Source organism: Ixodes scapularis, unplaced genomic scaffold, assembly GCF_016920785.2.
Source record: "Ixodes scapularis isolate PalLabHiFi unplaced genomic scaffold, ASM1692078v2 PGA_scaffold9__187_contigs__length_104089568, whole genome shotgun sequence".
Classification (NCBI taxonomy): domain Eukaryota; kingdom Metazoa; phylum Arthropoda; class Arachnida; order Ixodida; family Ixodidae; genus Ixodes; species Ixodes scapularis.
In genome coordinates this window covers 21,489,784-21,507,841 of record NW_024609884.1, presented here as the reverse complement: position 1 = coordinate 21,507,841, position 18,058 = coordinate 21,489,784, and the positions used below count along the sequence as shown (strand labels likewise).

At 45.9% G+C, this 18,058-nt stretch overlaps 1 protein-coding gene across 3 annotated transcripts in view; it reads right to left on the bottom strand.

Annotated features, from left to right (window-relative positions):
• Positions 1-74: 74 nt before the first annotated feature.
• The window catches only part of LOC8039109 (CCR4-NOT transcription complex subunit 1), a 45,781-nt gene continuing 27,797 nt past the window's right edge, over positions 75-18,058 (bottom strand). For 2 of the 3 annotated variants that reach the window (XM_029969110.3, XM_029969111.4), the window contains exons 27-43: positions 15,992-16,345; positions 15,587-15,727; positions 14,986-15,141; positions 13,997-14,143; positions 13,816-13,920; positions 13,618-13,734; positions 12,953-13,162; positions 12,579-12,833; positions 12,342-12,511; positions 10,102-10,345; positions 9,788-10,027; positions 6,593-6,976; positions 6,270-6,527; positions 5,928-6,177; positions 4,670-4,802; positions 4,441-4,575; positions 75-335 (exon numbers count right to left, since the gene is read on the bottom strand). In XM_029969110.3, the coding sequence (XP_029824970.1) occupies positions 272-335; positions 4,441-4,575; positions 4,670-4,802; positions 5,928-6,177; positions 6,270-6,527; positions 6,593-6,976; positions 9,788-10,027; positions 10,102-10,345; positions 12,342-12,511; positions 12,579-12,833; positions 12,953-13,162; positions 13,618-13,734; positions 13,816-13,920; positions 13,997-14,143; positions 14,986-15,141; positions 15,587-15,727; positions 15,992-16,345 (3,363 nt within the window). In that variant the 3' untranslated portion in view covers positions 75-271. The remainder of the gene's footprint in view (positions 336-4,440; positions 4,576-4,669; positions 4,803-5,927; positions 6,178-6,269; positions 6,528-6,592; positions 6,977-9,787; positions 10,028-10,101; positions 10,346-12,341; positions 12,512-12,578; positions 12,834-12,952; positions 13,163-13,617; positions 13,735-13,815; positions 13,921-13,996; positions 14,144-14,985; positions 15,142-15,586; positions 15,728-15,991; positions 16,346-18,058) is intronic. The other variant, XM_029969112.4, reaches the window with a different exon arrangement.

Below are 18,058 nucleotides of genomic sequence, written 5' to 3'. Positions count from 1 at the left end.
ACCCGTACTGCCACTCACAATGGTGTTCTGGCAGCTGAACCTTCTTGTCATTGAAATAAACAACTGTGCTACAGTTACTCATGCCCACAACCATTTATTTACGAGACTCGGACTAGAAACACCCAGGGTGCACCTAGCACGTCTTCCCTCCTGTACAAAGTGAATGTGGTCATGGGAAACTGCGTGGAATAATGCACTGCACTGCAATGTCGATACAAGTAAAAACAGAGGAACACAATCTTGTGAAGGAAGAATGAGCTGCTGCCCTGGGTTAACCCGAAGGCTCCGTCGGTGGCTTCTGCTGCATGCAGGACCGTGCCACTGATTCGAACAACCTGCAAAAGAATAGACGCTCGCATGACTCAACAATGCAACGAATGTATCACATCAAATTTCTTGCTTTGACCACCAATTTTCTAACTTGCACTAAGGATAGTAACTTGCGATCAGTGGAAAATCGTTTTATTTACACGAGCTTAGGTATACAAGGCAAAAGGTGTGCCACCTGACTGGCCTTACCCCATATTCAAAAGGAGGAAAAAAAAAAAAAAATTGCATACAAGTTGTTTGCCAGATCAGCACCTCTTGCCTTTTCCTTCCTTTCTAGAATGCCCGGTGGGTAGCTGGGATGTGCAATTGGCGTGTCGTGGGCGAGCTGCCTTTGGACACTCAATACAAGGGAAAGGAGCAGGATTGATCAAAACGTGATCAGAATACTGCAAACGGTGTTGTTGCATTCTAGCGGTGCATCAACAAAAATATGGACGCGACACATACAAGAAAACAATAAGGGCCATAAATGGAACGATAGATGTAAAAGACTTGTACAAGCCCATCGACTACTGGTAGATGCAACCAAAGGGGGAAAGAGAACAGAGTCCTATAAAACATAGTTACAATGATGCAATTGGTCCGAATTATTTTGGAGCAGAAGCATTACTTTGCTGTCATTCATTCAAACTAATGGCGAATTCATCTGGTCGTTTTGGAGCGCGCCGGGATCGACTTTTCTAGAGCGAGCCAATTTCACTGGGCGATCGGGATAGAGACGGACGTGTTCCACTGGTCGTTTTGGATTAGCTCCCGCTCCAGATCTCGATCTGGATCCGAGAAAAGTCGCTCCTACGATTTCGGGGGATTCAACCAAAAGCCAGCCGGGCCAGCTTAAGGCGCAAACACGTGACTTCCTTTCTTGTGGGGCATCTCGCCTCAGAATTCGTAATGGCCGCTTGCTTACCCCTTGGCTCGACAGCCGGTTCGTTTTCCAGGAAGAAGAGAAGGTTTTGCCGGCGCTACGGGCATTCCGGCAATCTTTGCTAGAAGCTCCCGAGCCATTCCTGCCGCTCGTGAGTCGAGCACGTGTTAAGGCCGGTTCAGACACTTGCGTTTGAGTGCGTTGCGTCGAGAACCAAAAGCGAGTCCCCGGCACATCTGTGCTTCGTATGAGGTGTGGAATCCAATTCAAGAAATCGTCTTGGCACGAGATGTAAGCAGCAGCGATGTCCTGGTTTCTCGCAGCCGCAACGCAGTCAAACGCAGTCAAGCCCAACTGTCTGGACCAGGCTTTAGCGCCGCGATTTCGAAACAACCGTGGCGGCCGCAGAAATGGGATTCCCGGGCAGTTGAATAACGGGAAGCACGGGAAGGCATCCGCGATCCCGGAGCAGTGGTCATGTTCCACTGGGGACCCGTAGGCGGCGCGACCCCGTTCGGATCGTGTGCTTAATTCCGGATCTGGTCAACTGATCCCGGTGCGCTCCAAAACGCCCAGTGGAATTCGCCATAAAATATAATGTCTTTGCTGTCAGACTGGTGTGCAACCACTCATTAGCACCCAGTATATTCACGACTGCAACTAACTATAGGTGGTGCCACTCATTTTCCAAAATGGCGGTTATAGTGAGGGTCTGAGATGCGTGCCGCTGTCCAGCCTGTCTAGTGTGCTGGCTTCACTGAGCGACAACTTATTTCTGCTGATAAGAGGAAGCTAGGGTGTTGTGAGCGCAGGTCACCTCTTTATCCTAAGAAAAAGAGCGGTGTTCAGCGTAATATTGTTTCAATTCTGGAGTGAAACCGAAACTAACCTTTATTTCGGATTTAATTTCTCGATATAGGTCTTAATTTCGGATTCTTTCGTAACTCAAGATGTGTCTCACATTGTAATTATGTAGTTAGAGAAGTTGTTTGCGGAAACTTTATTTTGTGACATACATGTTCGATCCAGGCTGATATTTGTAGTTGGTGTAGTTGTTGAAAAAAATCAGCGCTGAGATTTGTGTGTTCTCGTTGCCTTTTCTCGCTCAGATAATTGTCCTGGGAAATAATAAACTGCAGGAATTTTAATGTTTTTTGGGGTATTTAGATGATTAATTGGTTTAACATTATTTCCAGCACAAGAATAAGAGAATAATTCCAATTTTTACAATATGTCCACAAAACATATAAATTAATGAACGCTGTTCTCACTGCAACAACCTAAAGACGGAATCCGAGTCAGACTGCTAAAGTGTGCGTTTTTTATAGCAATGCGCGACAAATATGACTTTATATTACATCCAGTATTTGACTGTTTGTCTATCTTGATAACGATGACAGAGTTTTTCATATGCTAAAAGGAAAACAAAATGATATTTTTGTGGAAAGACTATTTGGTTAAATGGCGTATGTTCGCGATCTTGGCGTTAATTGGAGGCATACATTGCCGCGATTTGTATTATTAATAATATAAAAATTCAGGTATTTTAATACATTATTTTTCAAGCTCTAATATAATTTGTAGCTCATGATCTAATTTCAAACGCGCAAACAAATATGACAATCAAAAGTGTGCTAATTATCTTCACTGGTGCCAATTGCAGAAGTTTGTGCAGAATTTTGAATTGCTGAGTAATAAAATAAAAACAGTCTAAACTCAATGAAAACATTCCAGCTAATGCGAGACATCCATGTAAAATTGCATTAATTGTGCGTAAAGTATATTTTCCTATCAAAGTCTCAACTTTTGACAATCGGTAAAACGTCTAAAGTCTCCGCCAATATCATTCCAGACCAAGTGCCCAAAAGTAGAAAAAAGAAAACTTTTTTTTTTTTTTTTAATTACCGTATTAATTTTTTTATAATGTTCAGTTACTTTAACGTTTACGCTCTCAGCCTTTCCAGTTCGAGGGAACGCCTACCTGCTTGCACGTCTGCTCACTGCAGCATGTCTCGTTGGCGTAGGAAGCTGGTAAAACGGTAGTAAGTTTTTGTATTGCGTATACGAGCGAGCGCTGTGTGTTAGCGTTAGCTTTGCGTCTTCCACACTGCGCGTGCGAGGAGCCTAAAAATGCGGTCTTGGATGGTGCATGGCGATGAGGCGCACGCACCCAACGTGGGGCACGCAACTCTAACGCAAACGCACACCGCTTGCGTTTGCTTCTACACGCAATGCTAAAACTCTCCAGTAAGGTACGACCCCATACCAGCTGCAGCACTACGTTGGGACAGTGAAGAGTTGTTTGCATTTGGAAATGACATTTCGCGAGCCATGATCGCGTGCAGTTCCGCCGTGCTCGCTCAGCAGGAGAATCGGGGGACCCTCACTAGAGCGCTTTCCGTTTCCGCCGCGGGAGGGCGAGCAAGGAGCTGGAGACGCGAATAGGGGAGAGTTTGGTTGTGTTAAAAGCACCAGACATGTATCTGGAACACAAGTATTTTAACATGAGCCTTCCCTTTTTGTCTAGAAGGTTGCACTGCAGCAGCTTTGTTTGAGACATGCTTAGTAGGATGAGCAGAAGCAAATTGTAATTTTAGGTATGAAATAAAAGGTAAGCTAACAGTAATCAATAGAATTTTGAGTTCAATATTTAATGCAAGTTGCAATTAAACTGCAGCTCTTAACTTGGGCGCAAACAAAACATTCATAATTTAATTATGCACATCAACATTTTGCATGCAGATATAGTTTTGAGAATGTGAAATCAATATGTCGGCAATATTAAATGAAAATCTAACTGAACTGCTTAAGATTATTTATTTGTTTCTCTCCGTTATTTTGAAGTGCAAAAGCTCATTGAATAGGTGGTTAGTAAACGAGGAATTTGATACAAAAATCTAGGATACAGCCCGCTAGTAATTAGTCGAGGAGAATCCCGAATCTCCTGTTATACCTAAATATCCTATCTCACATTGAACCTAAAACAACGACACACGCAGCTTGTCGGGTCGTTGCAGCATAGCATGTATTAATGTAGAACCGCGGTTTTATTTATGAAACTTTTCCTGCAGGGCAGAGTTGAAACATGAATGTTCACCAAGTTGGGCCCAACTTGCCTCTAAGAGTGTTGCATCCCCGTCGAGATACCACACAAGAAAAAGTGCCAGTTGCGATGAATGGCCAGCTAATGTAGCAATGAAACTACGCTGCAACTTCTATTGCATCAAAAAGAGCACAAGTCTTACTTTTCAATCTCAGGAGCACAGCGGACGAACTCGTGGGTCCAAAACTTGAAAGTTGGGTTTTTGATGAGATCGATGAAGGTAACCAGGAGACCCCAGGGATGTGGACGATTTACAATAAGGCGTTCCAGCAGCACCCTGTGAGAGGACGAGATGAAGAGGAAATCAGGCTAACCATACCCAGAACTGGGCGACTCCCATTCATCCAGCCAAGCAAGCCAAGACAATTCACCTGGTAATTTGCTCCTGGATGGCCTCAGTGTTGGCTTCAGCAAAAAGGTAGAGCAGGGTACAACTGAAGTAGTGAGTGTGACTGTTCGGGTAGCGAAGCTGGTTGGCTATTGCATTCAGGAACAGGTAGCGCCCTGCGGAACAAAAGCAACAGCTGGTTAAGGGGAGATGAGGATTGAAAAACAGCACCTTTGTTTTCTTTTTAGATGTGAGGGTGTCTAATATATTTAAACCTTATTTTATGTATAGAAAAATTAAGGCTGGATATCGCCACGAAATCAGTCCAATATGCATTTGAAGCACTCGTAGCGGCCCAGAAAAGCTCATATTAAAGCCCTTTTCGTGTGCGCAATTCTTCAAATTTAGGTGTCGCTCACGATCGGATTCACTTTGAGAGGTAGGCCTAGCCGTCTTCTCTTCATCACATGGTTCTATAGCTTCATTCTCTCGCAAAATAATACTACAAAAAAATGTCTTGCCCCGAAAGAGTGTCACTACACATTTATAATTGTATTCAAATGAAATTTTCTCTTGTATGTAATGTTTCTATACAAGAATTATGTTTATTATTGTCCTACCACAACCAAATTTTGCATGCATATGGTTTAGGTCTGCAGGATGCAACAATGAAGGTTTGACTACAGCGTATGTACCTATAGTTACAAGAAAGAAAAAAAAAAAGTTTGCCAAGATTCCGTTTTTTCTTCCTTGTTGCAATATCCAATTATTTTAAAATAAAATTAATTTGCACACATTATTTTTGTTGCTGATAGCACTCAGTGGTTCACAAGAAGCAAAGCAGATTATTTTATGATGCAAATAAATTTGTTACGCCACACGCATGCACAAGGACATGTTTGTTTTTTGCATGTGTATTACCGTAAAACACCGGGGGAGCGCCCACCCCACTTTCACTGAAAACTGGGTATTCTGGACATGGGCACTTGTCTGGTCAAATCGGGCGCTTAAAGTATAATTTGCAGAATTCCCAAGATTGGGAAATGTTAATAGTGGGCGCTTGAACAAAGTGGGCACTTTTGCGGTATGTCAAGAACATGAATAAAACAAGCTATATCGAAACTAACACCAGATATAGAAAACAAGGAGAATGCCTAAAAGGCTGTCATCAAAACCGTAAGTGAAATAAAATGAATCTGCATGCATGCAAACCCCTGATTGCTGCATTTTACAAGCTACGTGGCCCCCTCTGGCAACCAGCCATTCAGTTGTAGAAACTGACAATCGGCAAGCTTGCACACCTTCGGTATCCAAGTCAACAGCCAGGTTTTGGAAGATGTCCATGTGGGAAGAGTGCGTGATGGTGCTCATGCTGGGAGTCAGGCTCTTGCTCTGGATGTAAGCAATGGCCTGGGTGCCCACATAGAGCACGAGAGCATTCATGAGGGGAACATTGTAGTTCATGCCCGGCTCCGTGGTAGCCTGGAGGTTGCTCCGCAGCTCCGACAGGAATGTCACGGGACCCCGAGTCTTGATGTAGGAGTCCAGATCCTGCGTCAGAGCAGCAACACCACACTCCGTCAGAGTGCTTCGAAGGTGGAGGGCCTCGGCAGCCGAGCAAGTGGCGGACTGCCTATGCTCACCTTCTTGAAGCTCTGCGGCTGGATCACAGAGGCAAAGTTGGTGAGCACCCGGGGCGCTTGGGTGATCTCGGGCAGCACCTCCACCTTGAGGTTGGGCGTGAAGGGGTCCGGCAGGCGCATGTGGCGAGGGAAGGCACTCAGGATCAGGTTGCGCATCTGGATGCAGTTGGCCGGGATCAGGTCGCAGAAACCATAGTGGTAGTCGCACAGGAACTCCGGGAAGTCGTGCAGCAGCACCAGCAGCACCCGCAGCGTGCCCTGCGGGAGGAGAGCGAGGCTGCAGTCAGGCAGGCCAAAAGCACCGAGAAGACTCGAGGGTCTACCTTGTACAGGAGCTGAATGGGCTTCTCGAGGTCCACGTTGCGCAGGAATGGCGCCAGAAACTTGAACAGGTCGTTGAGGAGCTGGGCAAACATTCCCCAGGCCTTCTGCTGCGGCGTGAGGGCCAGCACCCGGCCCAGGAATACTCTGTGCGAGATGAGCTCCAGCCATGAGTAGGCGAAGGCCGGCGCCTTGCAGGGTTGCAGCACATGCAGCGTGTTGCAGAAGGCCATCAGGACGTGGAAGCCTATGGCCTCCAGTACGGGCTCCGGGGCACTCAGCTCCAAGAAGAGCATCATGAAAATGCGGTGGTACGGTAGCTGCTGAAACTCCACCCCGCGAGATTCGTGATCCTGCAGCAGCACACCCGCCACAATGCCCAGCACCTGCAACCCAGGTGGGTCAAAAGAAGCGGTTGGCCCAACAGGGCAAGCCTGACCAGTGGAAGCCATCAATCAATGCAGCAGAGATAACCGTCTCTAAAGACAACAAATGTCGGCTTGGCAAAGTCTAACAGGCATTCATCTCGAGTCACAGTGCAGCTCTGGAGATCACTTACAAGTAGCATACAATCATATTCTACTCCCACATGTACAGTCATAAGATTTATGAAAGGGAACAAGCAAGCACATGTCACTTGGTACAGGCAGAATAGTCTAGAGTACTGGCTCTTCAAACAATGGGGATACTTCCGGCACGCGCTGATATGTCGTCTGCTGCGCGTAATGGCCAACGGGAATCTGACAGCGTTTTTTCAGCCGTCCAACTCTCATCTTTTGTGTTACGATAAAAAAAAGTATTAATTTGAGAACGCCATCTTGCCCGAGGTTTTGAGTTACTGGATAACCAAAGATTATGACTGGTTGAATTTATGAATGCAGAGATTAAAAAACAAAGCAAGAAATGCTACCAAATGCCCCTTTCCCGAAGTGTGCCACATGGTGATAGAGCAGCGCTTTCGCACGCACGCCTTTATTGCGGTGGTCACCCCACGCTGTTAGCAGCAAGCGCAACAAATAACACCACCCCGAGCCATCAGTGCCTCCAGTTTTTGGAAGTGGCATTGTGCACAGCGGTCGCTAGGCTGCTATGTCTGTAGTGAGTGACACGCGGTCGCGTGTTCCCTCTCATAAATTTTATGATTGTACAAACACATCATCTCCGTCATCTTTGTCGCTTTTTAAGCTTGCATTTACGGAATCGTTTGGTACAGGAAGTTTCAGGCACTTTGAGCTTTGAGCCACAAGGCCTCTCTCGTTAACCCCTTAAAGCACCCCTAAAAAGAAAAAAATTTTTTTAACAATTTTGTAGGGACACGCGTGTCAAAAAATTAATTAAATTTTTTTTAGAGCAATTTTGATGGCGCAAGACGTGATTTAGTCGGTAGTCACCTTCTTTCCACTTGTTTTCTCTCTCTGCATTTCGGGCGCATAGAGGAGAGGTAAATCGGCTTCGCCTTCATGCTGAGGTGGAAAGAGCGAATGACTATCTCGTTGAGCAAATGACCATTCCGTGATGTCATGGACTTTGTGCGCAGAATTTCAAATAAATCTCTCGCTGTCAATATTAACAACAAAAAATTCATTTTTCAAAAAAAATTTTTTTTTTTCGCATTGTTTATTTTTTGATTTGCGTGCCTCCCAGACTGTTAAAAAAAAAAATTTTTTTTTAGGGGCTTTGTAAGTGCTTTGGATGAGCTGAGCTCGTCGGCGGCTTTCTGGTAAAAAATGCCATGGACCAGCTCAGCTCGTCCAGTGGATTTTTAGGTAGCCCTCAATTCCACGGATGAGCGTAGCTTGTCCCGAGTGGTTTGCGGTGCTGATCATATATGACAGCACTCGTTTTAGTTAACATTTTTTTTGTTGCGCCACCTTTGGTAAGATAAATGAGAGGATACTCTGGCAACAGTCATTTAAAAATGGCGTCGCTAGCCAACGGAGCATGCGGAACTTCATCGCGAAAAAGAAAAGCAATCGCTGAAGAAAGCTAGGGTGGCTTGGAAGAGGCAGAGTTTTGTTTGTCGAGTGAAGACAATGTTGATGACTTTGTTGCCGAACTTGGCTCTTCAAGTGAATCCGATAACGACGACAACGATTCCGATGGTGGCGGCGATTCCACACAGTTGGCAACCTTAAATAAGGTGGTATCCATTACTGTTGATCACCCTATACAAAGGGGAGAGCCGCAGATTCCAATCCAATCCATACTTGGTGTTTTAGCACGGAAACATCAACAGGACTGCCCAAGATGCTTTGCGCATGCGCACAACTGTAACAAGGTTTATGTACACACAGAAATATACACATTTTTGCATACTAAACTTTTGGAATTCTACCTGTGACGCAATAAATGAATAAAACACCCCAATAAAAAAAATTTGGTCACTTAAAAAAATTAACACACACCCTTTAGACTGCTTACGTGAAGGAATGCGAAAGCATTCCTACGCGCAGCAGATTCCTACAAGCACCGCACCACGTCTTCCTACTGCACACAGCGCTCCGGCGGTGACATCACGCTCCCTCACTGCGCAGGCGCGGTGAACTCCGCCGGCTCCATGCCTTCCGTGACGGTGCATCTGTGTTGCTGTGCTTATTTTTCTGAGGTACGTCCACTTTTACCTTGAGCGCCCCGCCGACTTTTGTGACGAAGCATCTGATATGATGTGTTGCGGCCAATGGAAACGCATCGCAGTCATTTTAACTGCCGTTTATTTAGATGCCCATTTCGTAGTCACAGCCAACACCGGTTGCACTCCATGGAACAGATAATGCTTTTGCATTAAAAGTGTCACTGAAAGGGCTGATCTCACATCGCATCGCACGGTGCGATGTGAGACGCATGTTCAATCTGGCTCGCAAGCTCCGTACATCCCAGAAGCGACTCAATTGCTTCTCTCCTGCGACTTCAGAACGCAAAGAAAACGGAGCGAACTCATCACAAAGCTGATACACACCATTCTTCACATTCGTCCTGCTTTCTTGGCGTCCTCAAAATGCTAAGCAAACACGAAACCGTTCCTTCTATATATAGGTACTCCTTGATGCGTCATACACTGATTTCCACAGCGTCTAAAAGACGCACTACGGCAATTTTCAGAATGTATATTTCTGGAATGGTCCATTTAGCTCCACAAATAGTGTCATCCAAAAAGCATAAAGACATACCACAGCGAGAGGTGTAATGGGAAGACTTGCCTTATTGAGGAGGTTGACTTTGGTTGTTGGATTGGAAGCATCTCCACTCAGCTTGACCAAAAGGGCAATCAAGCGCATGTAGGCATCCAGGGAGTTGAAGCACTTGGAGCGCACCATGGTCACGTTGGCTGGCGTCTGCTCCAGCAGAGCCCGGTAGCAGTGCTCCACGCACATCTCGGTGCTCAGACGGAAGAAGCGAGTGATGAGGTCGTCGGTCTTGAGGATGCCTTGGACGTTCATCTGCAAGACGGCACAGAGCCCGTGTAGACGCCGGCGAACGTGAGGTGGCGGGCTCCCCCCTTGCGAGGACGCACCTGCTGCACGAAGATCTGGAAGGCCTTGGTGGAGTCCTTGCCCGCATTCGGAGTGTTGTACATGGAGACCCACTCTCGCAGCAGGAACTCCGTCTTTTCGTGCAGGCCAGGGGGGTCATCGTACTCGCGCGCCTGACTGATACCCGAGTGCATCATCGACATGGGCCCACTGCTGGGCACGCCCCCGTACTCCACCGCGCCCCCGCCGCCCCCACCACGCAGCATCTCCATCACCTGGGACAGCCTGCAGACACACAGGGGCACACCTCTCGTGCCCGCTGCCAACCAGGCCCCGCCCCAACAGCCCGTGTCCCAGCTAACTTTTGGCCCGTCTGCATGCCCGACCGAGGGCACCTGCCACAAAGCCAATCCAAGACCAATGTGGCCCAAGCGTGGATTCCGACAGCAGAGTTGCCAGCGCTACAAGACTGGAACCCACGCTGTCGGTCCAGCTACAACTAGTGCTTCTCGACGGTACTAACCCACTTCTTGCTCCGAACCATGGAGGTTTGAAAACCTGCTTATACAAAAGCCTACAAGATAGAACACGCGAATGAATATGAACAATCTGCATACATAGAGCAACATCCCTAATGCAATATACTCCATTTAATGCATAAACTGAAAGCAAATATTGTTTATGTGTTAGTTCGAGCACACTCTGTGGTCATCTGGATCATGCTTTTGAGCTTAATTTTAACCAAAGTATTAAAACCAAAATTTCACTTTTATAGTTTAAAATTAAGACTGACAGAGGCATACTATTGGAAAACAGAAAAAAAAAAAAAAAGGCTGCCTATCCAGTCCTTGCAGACCACACCATAAATGGAAAAAAAGTGGGTTAGTACCTCTATAAATACTAATCAATTTCGAAATTCTCCTCCATAACAGCATTGCAGTCAAACCCACTTTTACCGTATATCAATTTTCATTTTTGGATATAAAATTATAATTCATAGCATACTCTTTTTTATGTTAACTCCAAGCACAGTCGTCCACTTTTCTAATGCTGTAACTAGCCCCAAAAATTCTATCTGTACCCTCTGCACGTGTTCACATCAAACTTTTGTTCCCGACATTTAATTTCTTAATTAAAGTCGAGGAGCCCCAAGACTCACAAAGAGGGAAGTTTGTTTGGGATTTGAACCGTGTTAGAGTTCTGAATACCATGCAAGGTATGAATACCATCTAAATTAGGATGTGGACTGCTTCGTCCCAATGAAGATTATTTTTAAGTTACAAGCAAGCAAAAGTACATCTGTCTCGATTCGTGTAAAGAAAAAGATTTGTTGTGCAGAGATTGGTTCATCTGCACTGCTAGTCTACCGCTTGCAGTGTCGATAAATGTGTTGCAACTATTCTTTTAGCACCAATTGCCAAGTGACACAGCTTCAAACAGACATACCACGTGAAACACTCCACATTCCTGGATTCAAGAAAAAATTGGGGTCAATGCCCATTTCTCAATCTTTATTCCGGACTGCATTTCACCAAGGCGATTTTGGTCTTAAGCAAAAACACTCTTTCCTAGACATAACCTTAGTTTTACTGCATAATGTATGCAAGACTGAGATAAAGCACTGGCAGGAGGCAAAGAGCAAATTTTGAATGTTTAGTTATACATACAGACAAGATTTGATATTAAAGAATCCCATCACAACTTTGTGCTTCCTGACAAATGTGCTACCTACACCATTGGATTCTAAATAGCTTTTGGATGTTATTAGCTGGTTTGATAAAATTTCCTATTGAAAGCAGAGTATTTCAACTTTTACTGACATAATTATAAATTTTACCAGACATGCAATTTTACCACAGCTAGTAAAAAGAGGGTCTGACTGCAATTCTGTAGGTGTCCTCGAAGTAAAGAGACGACATGGATGTCATGTTATGTTAGCTATAGGCTCCAATGTTCCCAAGCTCTATACCCAAGTTTGTTTGAACAAGTACACACATGAAAAAACTGCATGGTGAGAGCGTAGCTTTTGTTTCCCCTAACACTACAGATGAGCAAGATCATGCAATAGGAAGGTGATCACTTGCCCCACTTAATTCTCTCCCTCCCGATCGAAATCAGTTTTAGCCCCCGTCCTTGCATGCAAGACTGCCTTTCTGGCTCTGAAGCGCCACCTCTGGTCCCCAGCGAGCAGGCTGCCATTGTCAGGCTGTGTGAGACTGCTCCAAGCACAACTTTCCAGCTTAGTCAGGCAACCATGCGGTCGAGAAGACATCCCACTTACCCTTCCTGAGGCTGTCTGTTTTGCGCATTGATGCGGACGAGCGTCTCAAAGGTGTTGCCAAGGTCAGACTCGGAGAGGTTGTAGTCGCCGTGGCGACCTTCCGAAAAATAGAGCCGCACCAGGTGCTTGGCAAAGTCTACGGCCGGATAGTTCATCCCGTTATCCATCGCCTGTGGGAGCGAGAACAAGGGAGAGCAATGAGGGACAGTCGGGAGGGCAGTCCCGGGCAGCACGTGCCTGTGCCAAGTGCAGGTCAAAGGTGGTGAGGACAAGCAGTCCCGAGCGCAGCAGAGGGTCCACCATGTCCACGTTCCAGCGCACCTCTTCCCGAAGGTCGAGGAGAAAACGGGTAATGTGCTTGGCGGCCCAGGGGTGGCCGTATCCCTCGGCCAGGGCCTTCAGCACGGCCAAGTGGGCCTCCCGGAAGCGCAGCGCCGTCTCGGGATCCGTCCCCATGGAGTGGTTCAGCCCTTCCGCCATGCTCTCCACTGTCTGCAACGAGAACACCCCGGGAGTCGCACCAGTGGGCAAACTGCGCATCTGCCGGGATGTGCCTTCCGTCCAGAAAGAAACCAGGCCTCCATCAAAGCGTCTCACAGAAACCAACTTACCTTCTGGAGCAGGGCCATGGCCGTGACGGCGTCGCGGGAGTTCCGAGCCACGAGCACGGCCTCGTGCAGTACGTGCAGCGCAGCCACCTGTGGGTTCGAAGGCACCACCGTGCCCAGCAGGCCGTGCACCTGCTGCTCCAAATCCGTGACTATCTTGTCGTACAGGTGGGTCATGTCGTCCACCCCGCTGCTGAAGCCTGTCTGACGAACCTGCCATCCAAGCCGACGGGGTCAATGGTGACTAAGCAAACAAAATAGAGGACAGAAGACGGAAGAGCAGGTTTTGTTGCTAACCTTCACATTCACACATTTATGTTTAAGGGCGATACATTCAGTTGTGAAAAGACTGATGCAAAACACTGCAGAACATGTTTCAGCAAATTTTGTACGCAGTTATGGTGAATTGCGGTCTACTGCAGGGAACAATAGAACGCAGTATCTGTTTTTGCAGCTAAGCAATAGCAAGCGATGTCATGGCAAATGTGATGGCAAGTAACATTAATTTGCTAGGTAATGTGCATCTGCAACCACACCATACTGCGCCAGAATGCAGTCAAACTGAAAGATCTGAACAGTCACACAGGCACCTTTTGGCTATTTGTACTCTTGATTTGCACTGTCTAGCTACAGCAACTACAAAATACAAAGGACACTCGGAAACTTACAACAGGTTTGGGGAGAAACAGGGAAGGCTGGTCGCGCTCCGAGATGGGCTGGAAGCCCGGGATGTTGCGGGCAAACTCTTCGTACACAGCCATCTGCTGAGGCGTCACGCAGCCGACCTGAGTTGGGGATACCACTTCGGTGAGCAACACACGCTTCTGGCTGGGCGTCTACGACCAAACAATAAACTGCGTCCTTGCCTTGAGTCGTATCTGTTCGGGCATCCTCTCCGCCTGGTATGTCAGAACCACGGGATCACAATAGCGGCGGCCCTCACCGCGGGCACCTTTACGGAACTCATATTCCTGAAAAATGAGCAGGTGCGGCTGTGAGTGAAGCAGGTAGAACCCGCGAAACAAGATCTAAAGGAACAGAGCTCACCTGGCCAAGTTTCTTATCAATCTCTGGAATAGCTTTCTCAATGGCAGTCTTTTGGATGAAACAACAGGCCAACTCCACATTTTCTTGGGACACAACTGTTGTTGCTTGTTCCAAGAGGTCCTTTTGAGGAAGGCTTGCTCCTTGGAGCTGGAAAAAGAAAACAACCCAGTATGATCACTGACCATCAAGCTGGGGCGTTTTAAACTTGCTTTCTTTTTAGCAAACTTTCGGTTGTTGGGCATTTAAAAGGAAAAAGGGTAACACTACAAGTGTCCTCTGCATGCAAACCGAGCACATGGATTCTTCGTTACTTGAGTGGACTTCAAGATTTTTACATTTTTAAGCCATTAGGACACAATAGTAATTCCAGTTTCCAAGACACCTCATCTGCATTATGTATTAGTGTAAACCACATAGCACTCTCCTTTCCTGCCTCTATACCTTCCCCCTAAAAAACAAAAGCAAAAGTTTGGGACACTTCTGCACCACCATACATGTATGGCAGTGACCCTCAAAACAATTAAATGACCAGTATCTCAAAAAATGATTATCACAGATTATAAATAAAAAAAAAAAAAACAATTGAGAAAAACTGATTCTGCATTGCCCATAGAAAAAGGCCCTCAAGAAATTAATAACTGTATGTGTATAACATGCCCATGCACTTGCAAAAAATCAAAGAATAGACATTAAAATATGTGCAATAATTAAGCTCGAAAACATACCACAAATTTCTACGTAGCATTCATAGTCAAAGGTTCAGCACCCTGCCCCCTCCAAGTGGTAGCACAAATGTATGTGTATGCCTTCAGCACTTGTGTATCCCCTAACAGCTACCGAAAAAGGCATGTCAAATTTTCATTTAGGTGTTTCCTACCCCTTGCAAAATCCACACCGATGAGACCAGTATTGGCTGAAAGCATCAGGTAATTGTTAAAGAACCACATTAAAAACAAAATTCAGCTAGGAGCACACTATAAGGTACTGACCCTGAGGGCTGTATGAAAGGCCGCCTTGAGGTTGTTGCTAATGGTCATCAACATTGGGTCCCTGCAGGTGATCATTGCCATGCCTGCAGTCAAGCTGCGCACCATGTGGTGGGCTGCCACACGAAGTCGAGATTCTTCGGGATCAAGGGCAAAGTCCTGAAAAGGAACACTTGCAATCAAGTTCTTCTCATAGTCAGATCCTGAGTTACAGGTATGTTTCATCAGGTTCCAAGGCTTTCAATTTGGTCACAAGGGAAATTTTCGGGGTCCCAACATTAAGAAGGGCACCAAACATGCCCAGCACTGAGAAGCAGCGACAGCATGTTTCGTCAGCATGCACCACGGCCTGGGACTGCATCAGATTGGTACCCATTGAGATCCTCTGTGTGAAGCTATCATTACAGGATGCCTCCGACGCAACTATTCTTTGGCAGATTGCGGACTTTGCCGTATTTGAACCCGAGGCTGTGTTAGCTACAAAAAGGTGTGTAATCAGGCAGCTTGGCACACAGGAAGGAACAAGACATTTCAGAAAAGTAAAGAATCCTCTGGCAAGGGCAGATTCAGCAGACCGCATAGGCTGAAAGTGAGAACAGCATACCTTGCGAACTATCTGGTCGCACGTCGTTAGAGCAATCTTCAGTGACCTCTCTACGACAGGCATAATCCACTCCTGTATGGCACGTTCAACTGCTGTGCGAACGTACTGCTTCAAATGTGGATGTGCCTGGAACAGTGGAAGCTGGGGGAAAACAACAACAAACATTGTAAGATTCCATTATTCTGAAGCCCTTGGCTAAGTAGATCTGCAAAACAATTCGAAATGGCAAAGTTTCAACATTCCCTAGACTCTAGAGACAGACGAACAACCAAGCTTAATGGCTGCCATGTGCTGCATGGTATGAACAGCAATACAAACATCTTTATTCCTTATGGCCCCTAATTAGTGCTGGTCAAAGGCAGACAATGGAGACTTCCAGAGTCGGAGAAGGTGGCCAAGTCTCACCTTACTGTTGATTTGGACGTGCTGAGCCAAGTTGGACATTGAGAGAACATTAATGTCATGGTACGAAAACTGTGGCTGGGGAAAGGGTCCCAGGGCGGCAGCCCCCAGGGAGGTTGGAGCCTCCTCGGGCTGGGGAGGTGGCAGCCCAGCCGGCGTCCCCCCAGGACCTCCAGAGACCCCTGGAGGCAGTGAAGGAACCAGGGCAGTGGGTGCCACAGCAGCGGCCACTGGAGGCGCTACCGCCGTGCTTGAGGGTGCCAGAGGGGGACTGTCAGGCTTGTGCCGCGGCGACAGTTGTGGGTCGAGCCGCTTGCGGAACTCCATGTCCTTCAAGACCAGTCCTGGCTTCAGGTCCTGTACAAACAAGGGGTCCTCCATAAGTAGGGGCTTTTCTCAAATCCACAAGCTCCTCTGAGTACCCTCGAAGCTTCCCCAATCTCCCAAATTTCCTTAAAATAAAAAAAAAATAAAAAATTAGGTTTGCAGGTTGAAACATTTATTTCTTTCTGCACATTTTCCATTGTTACACTGTTCTTAGAAAATCATATTTCGGGCTGAAAAACACTTTTTCCAAAAGCAAGTAGCAGGTGGGAGCATATTCCTTTTGTGCTCCCCGTTTATCGATAAATTTTCCAACATAGCTCTTTTTTGACCAAGACAATCCCAGGACGCCATGCACATCTGTTTCAACGTGTGTACTTTCAAGCACTCATGTTTTCAAACGACAAAAGGGCGACATTGGATGCTGCTCTTTTGTTAAATGGTGGCAGCATCGCACGAGCCAATATTTTGAAGTCCTGAGGACTGAACCCTGGGTGGAACACCAAGTGGCTGGGGGAAAGTTGGCCGCACTCGAATATACTTTGCGAACCGAGCGACACAACAGGCCACAAAAGAGGCCCGGCAAGCACGGCGATAAGCCGAAAAGTGAAGACATGACTGTAACATTGACTACAAAGCTGGTGGCTATTGAAGAAATGACTCCCGAGAGTGTTGGTGCCAAAAGCATTTTTTTTTTTTTTTTTTTTACTTTAAACTCAATTATTTCAAAACAGTGTTTTTCAGTACATAGGTACCATTTTTTCCATAACCTGCCACTATAGAGGGTTAATTTTTTTTTATTCCTGCCACCTACATAGGTGTTGAACACCTATGCACTATGTATGTGGACATAGGTGTTGAAAAGTACTGAACTAGAATTAAAATTTGCTCCTAACAGTTCTTGCGTTACAAATTTTTTAATACACTAAGCAAGCTAAAACTTCAGCACAATAAAAATAAATAAAAATATTGTTAATTGATATAAATAACTCTAGTTCAGTATAAAAAGCACTAAATTTGGAACAAGATGATACATATGACAGGAATAATCTTAATAATTGCAGAGAAAAATGTTCCTCAACATGGCCTAAAATGCATGGGGATTATAAGACTTATCCTGTGCCCTTAAAGAAGGCGTCTTTCTGGTTTAAGCACTAATTTAGCACATTTGAGCCACCAATTCATGGAGAACTACGAGTGAAACATTCCCTAGGAGTATGCACACTACTGCTTACGAGGTCTGTAGGCTGCTACATTATTGCATCAATGCCAAGACCAGGAGCTTCTCGGCTACCATTCAGGGGATTGAAGAGCTTAACCACCCCTGCTCTATTCCAATGCAACAATTTGTGCTCAAAATGCAAGAACATACTGTAAAACCCTTACTGGTCGCAAGCCCCCAATTTTCGCGAATTGTAAAATTTGCAAACTTTAATGGGTGCAAATAATTCTATTGCCTGTAGAGGTAATTCCAGCCTTTAGAAATCACAAAATTTGATCGTCGCAAACATGACCCCCTGACCAATTCGCGAAAAATCAGGGCCACGAAAATAAAGGGTTTTACAGTATCAGACCTTGGATTAATTTGCAAATGCACAATGCCTCATATACCACAGCTGTCAACAGCACTAGCTGTGAAAATTTTAATAATTGTACAAAACAGTTTCTTCAATAAATAAATTTGTAGAATTATGAAAAGTACTCTAGCGAAATGAAAAGGGAAGAACAAATTTGACCATTATGGGA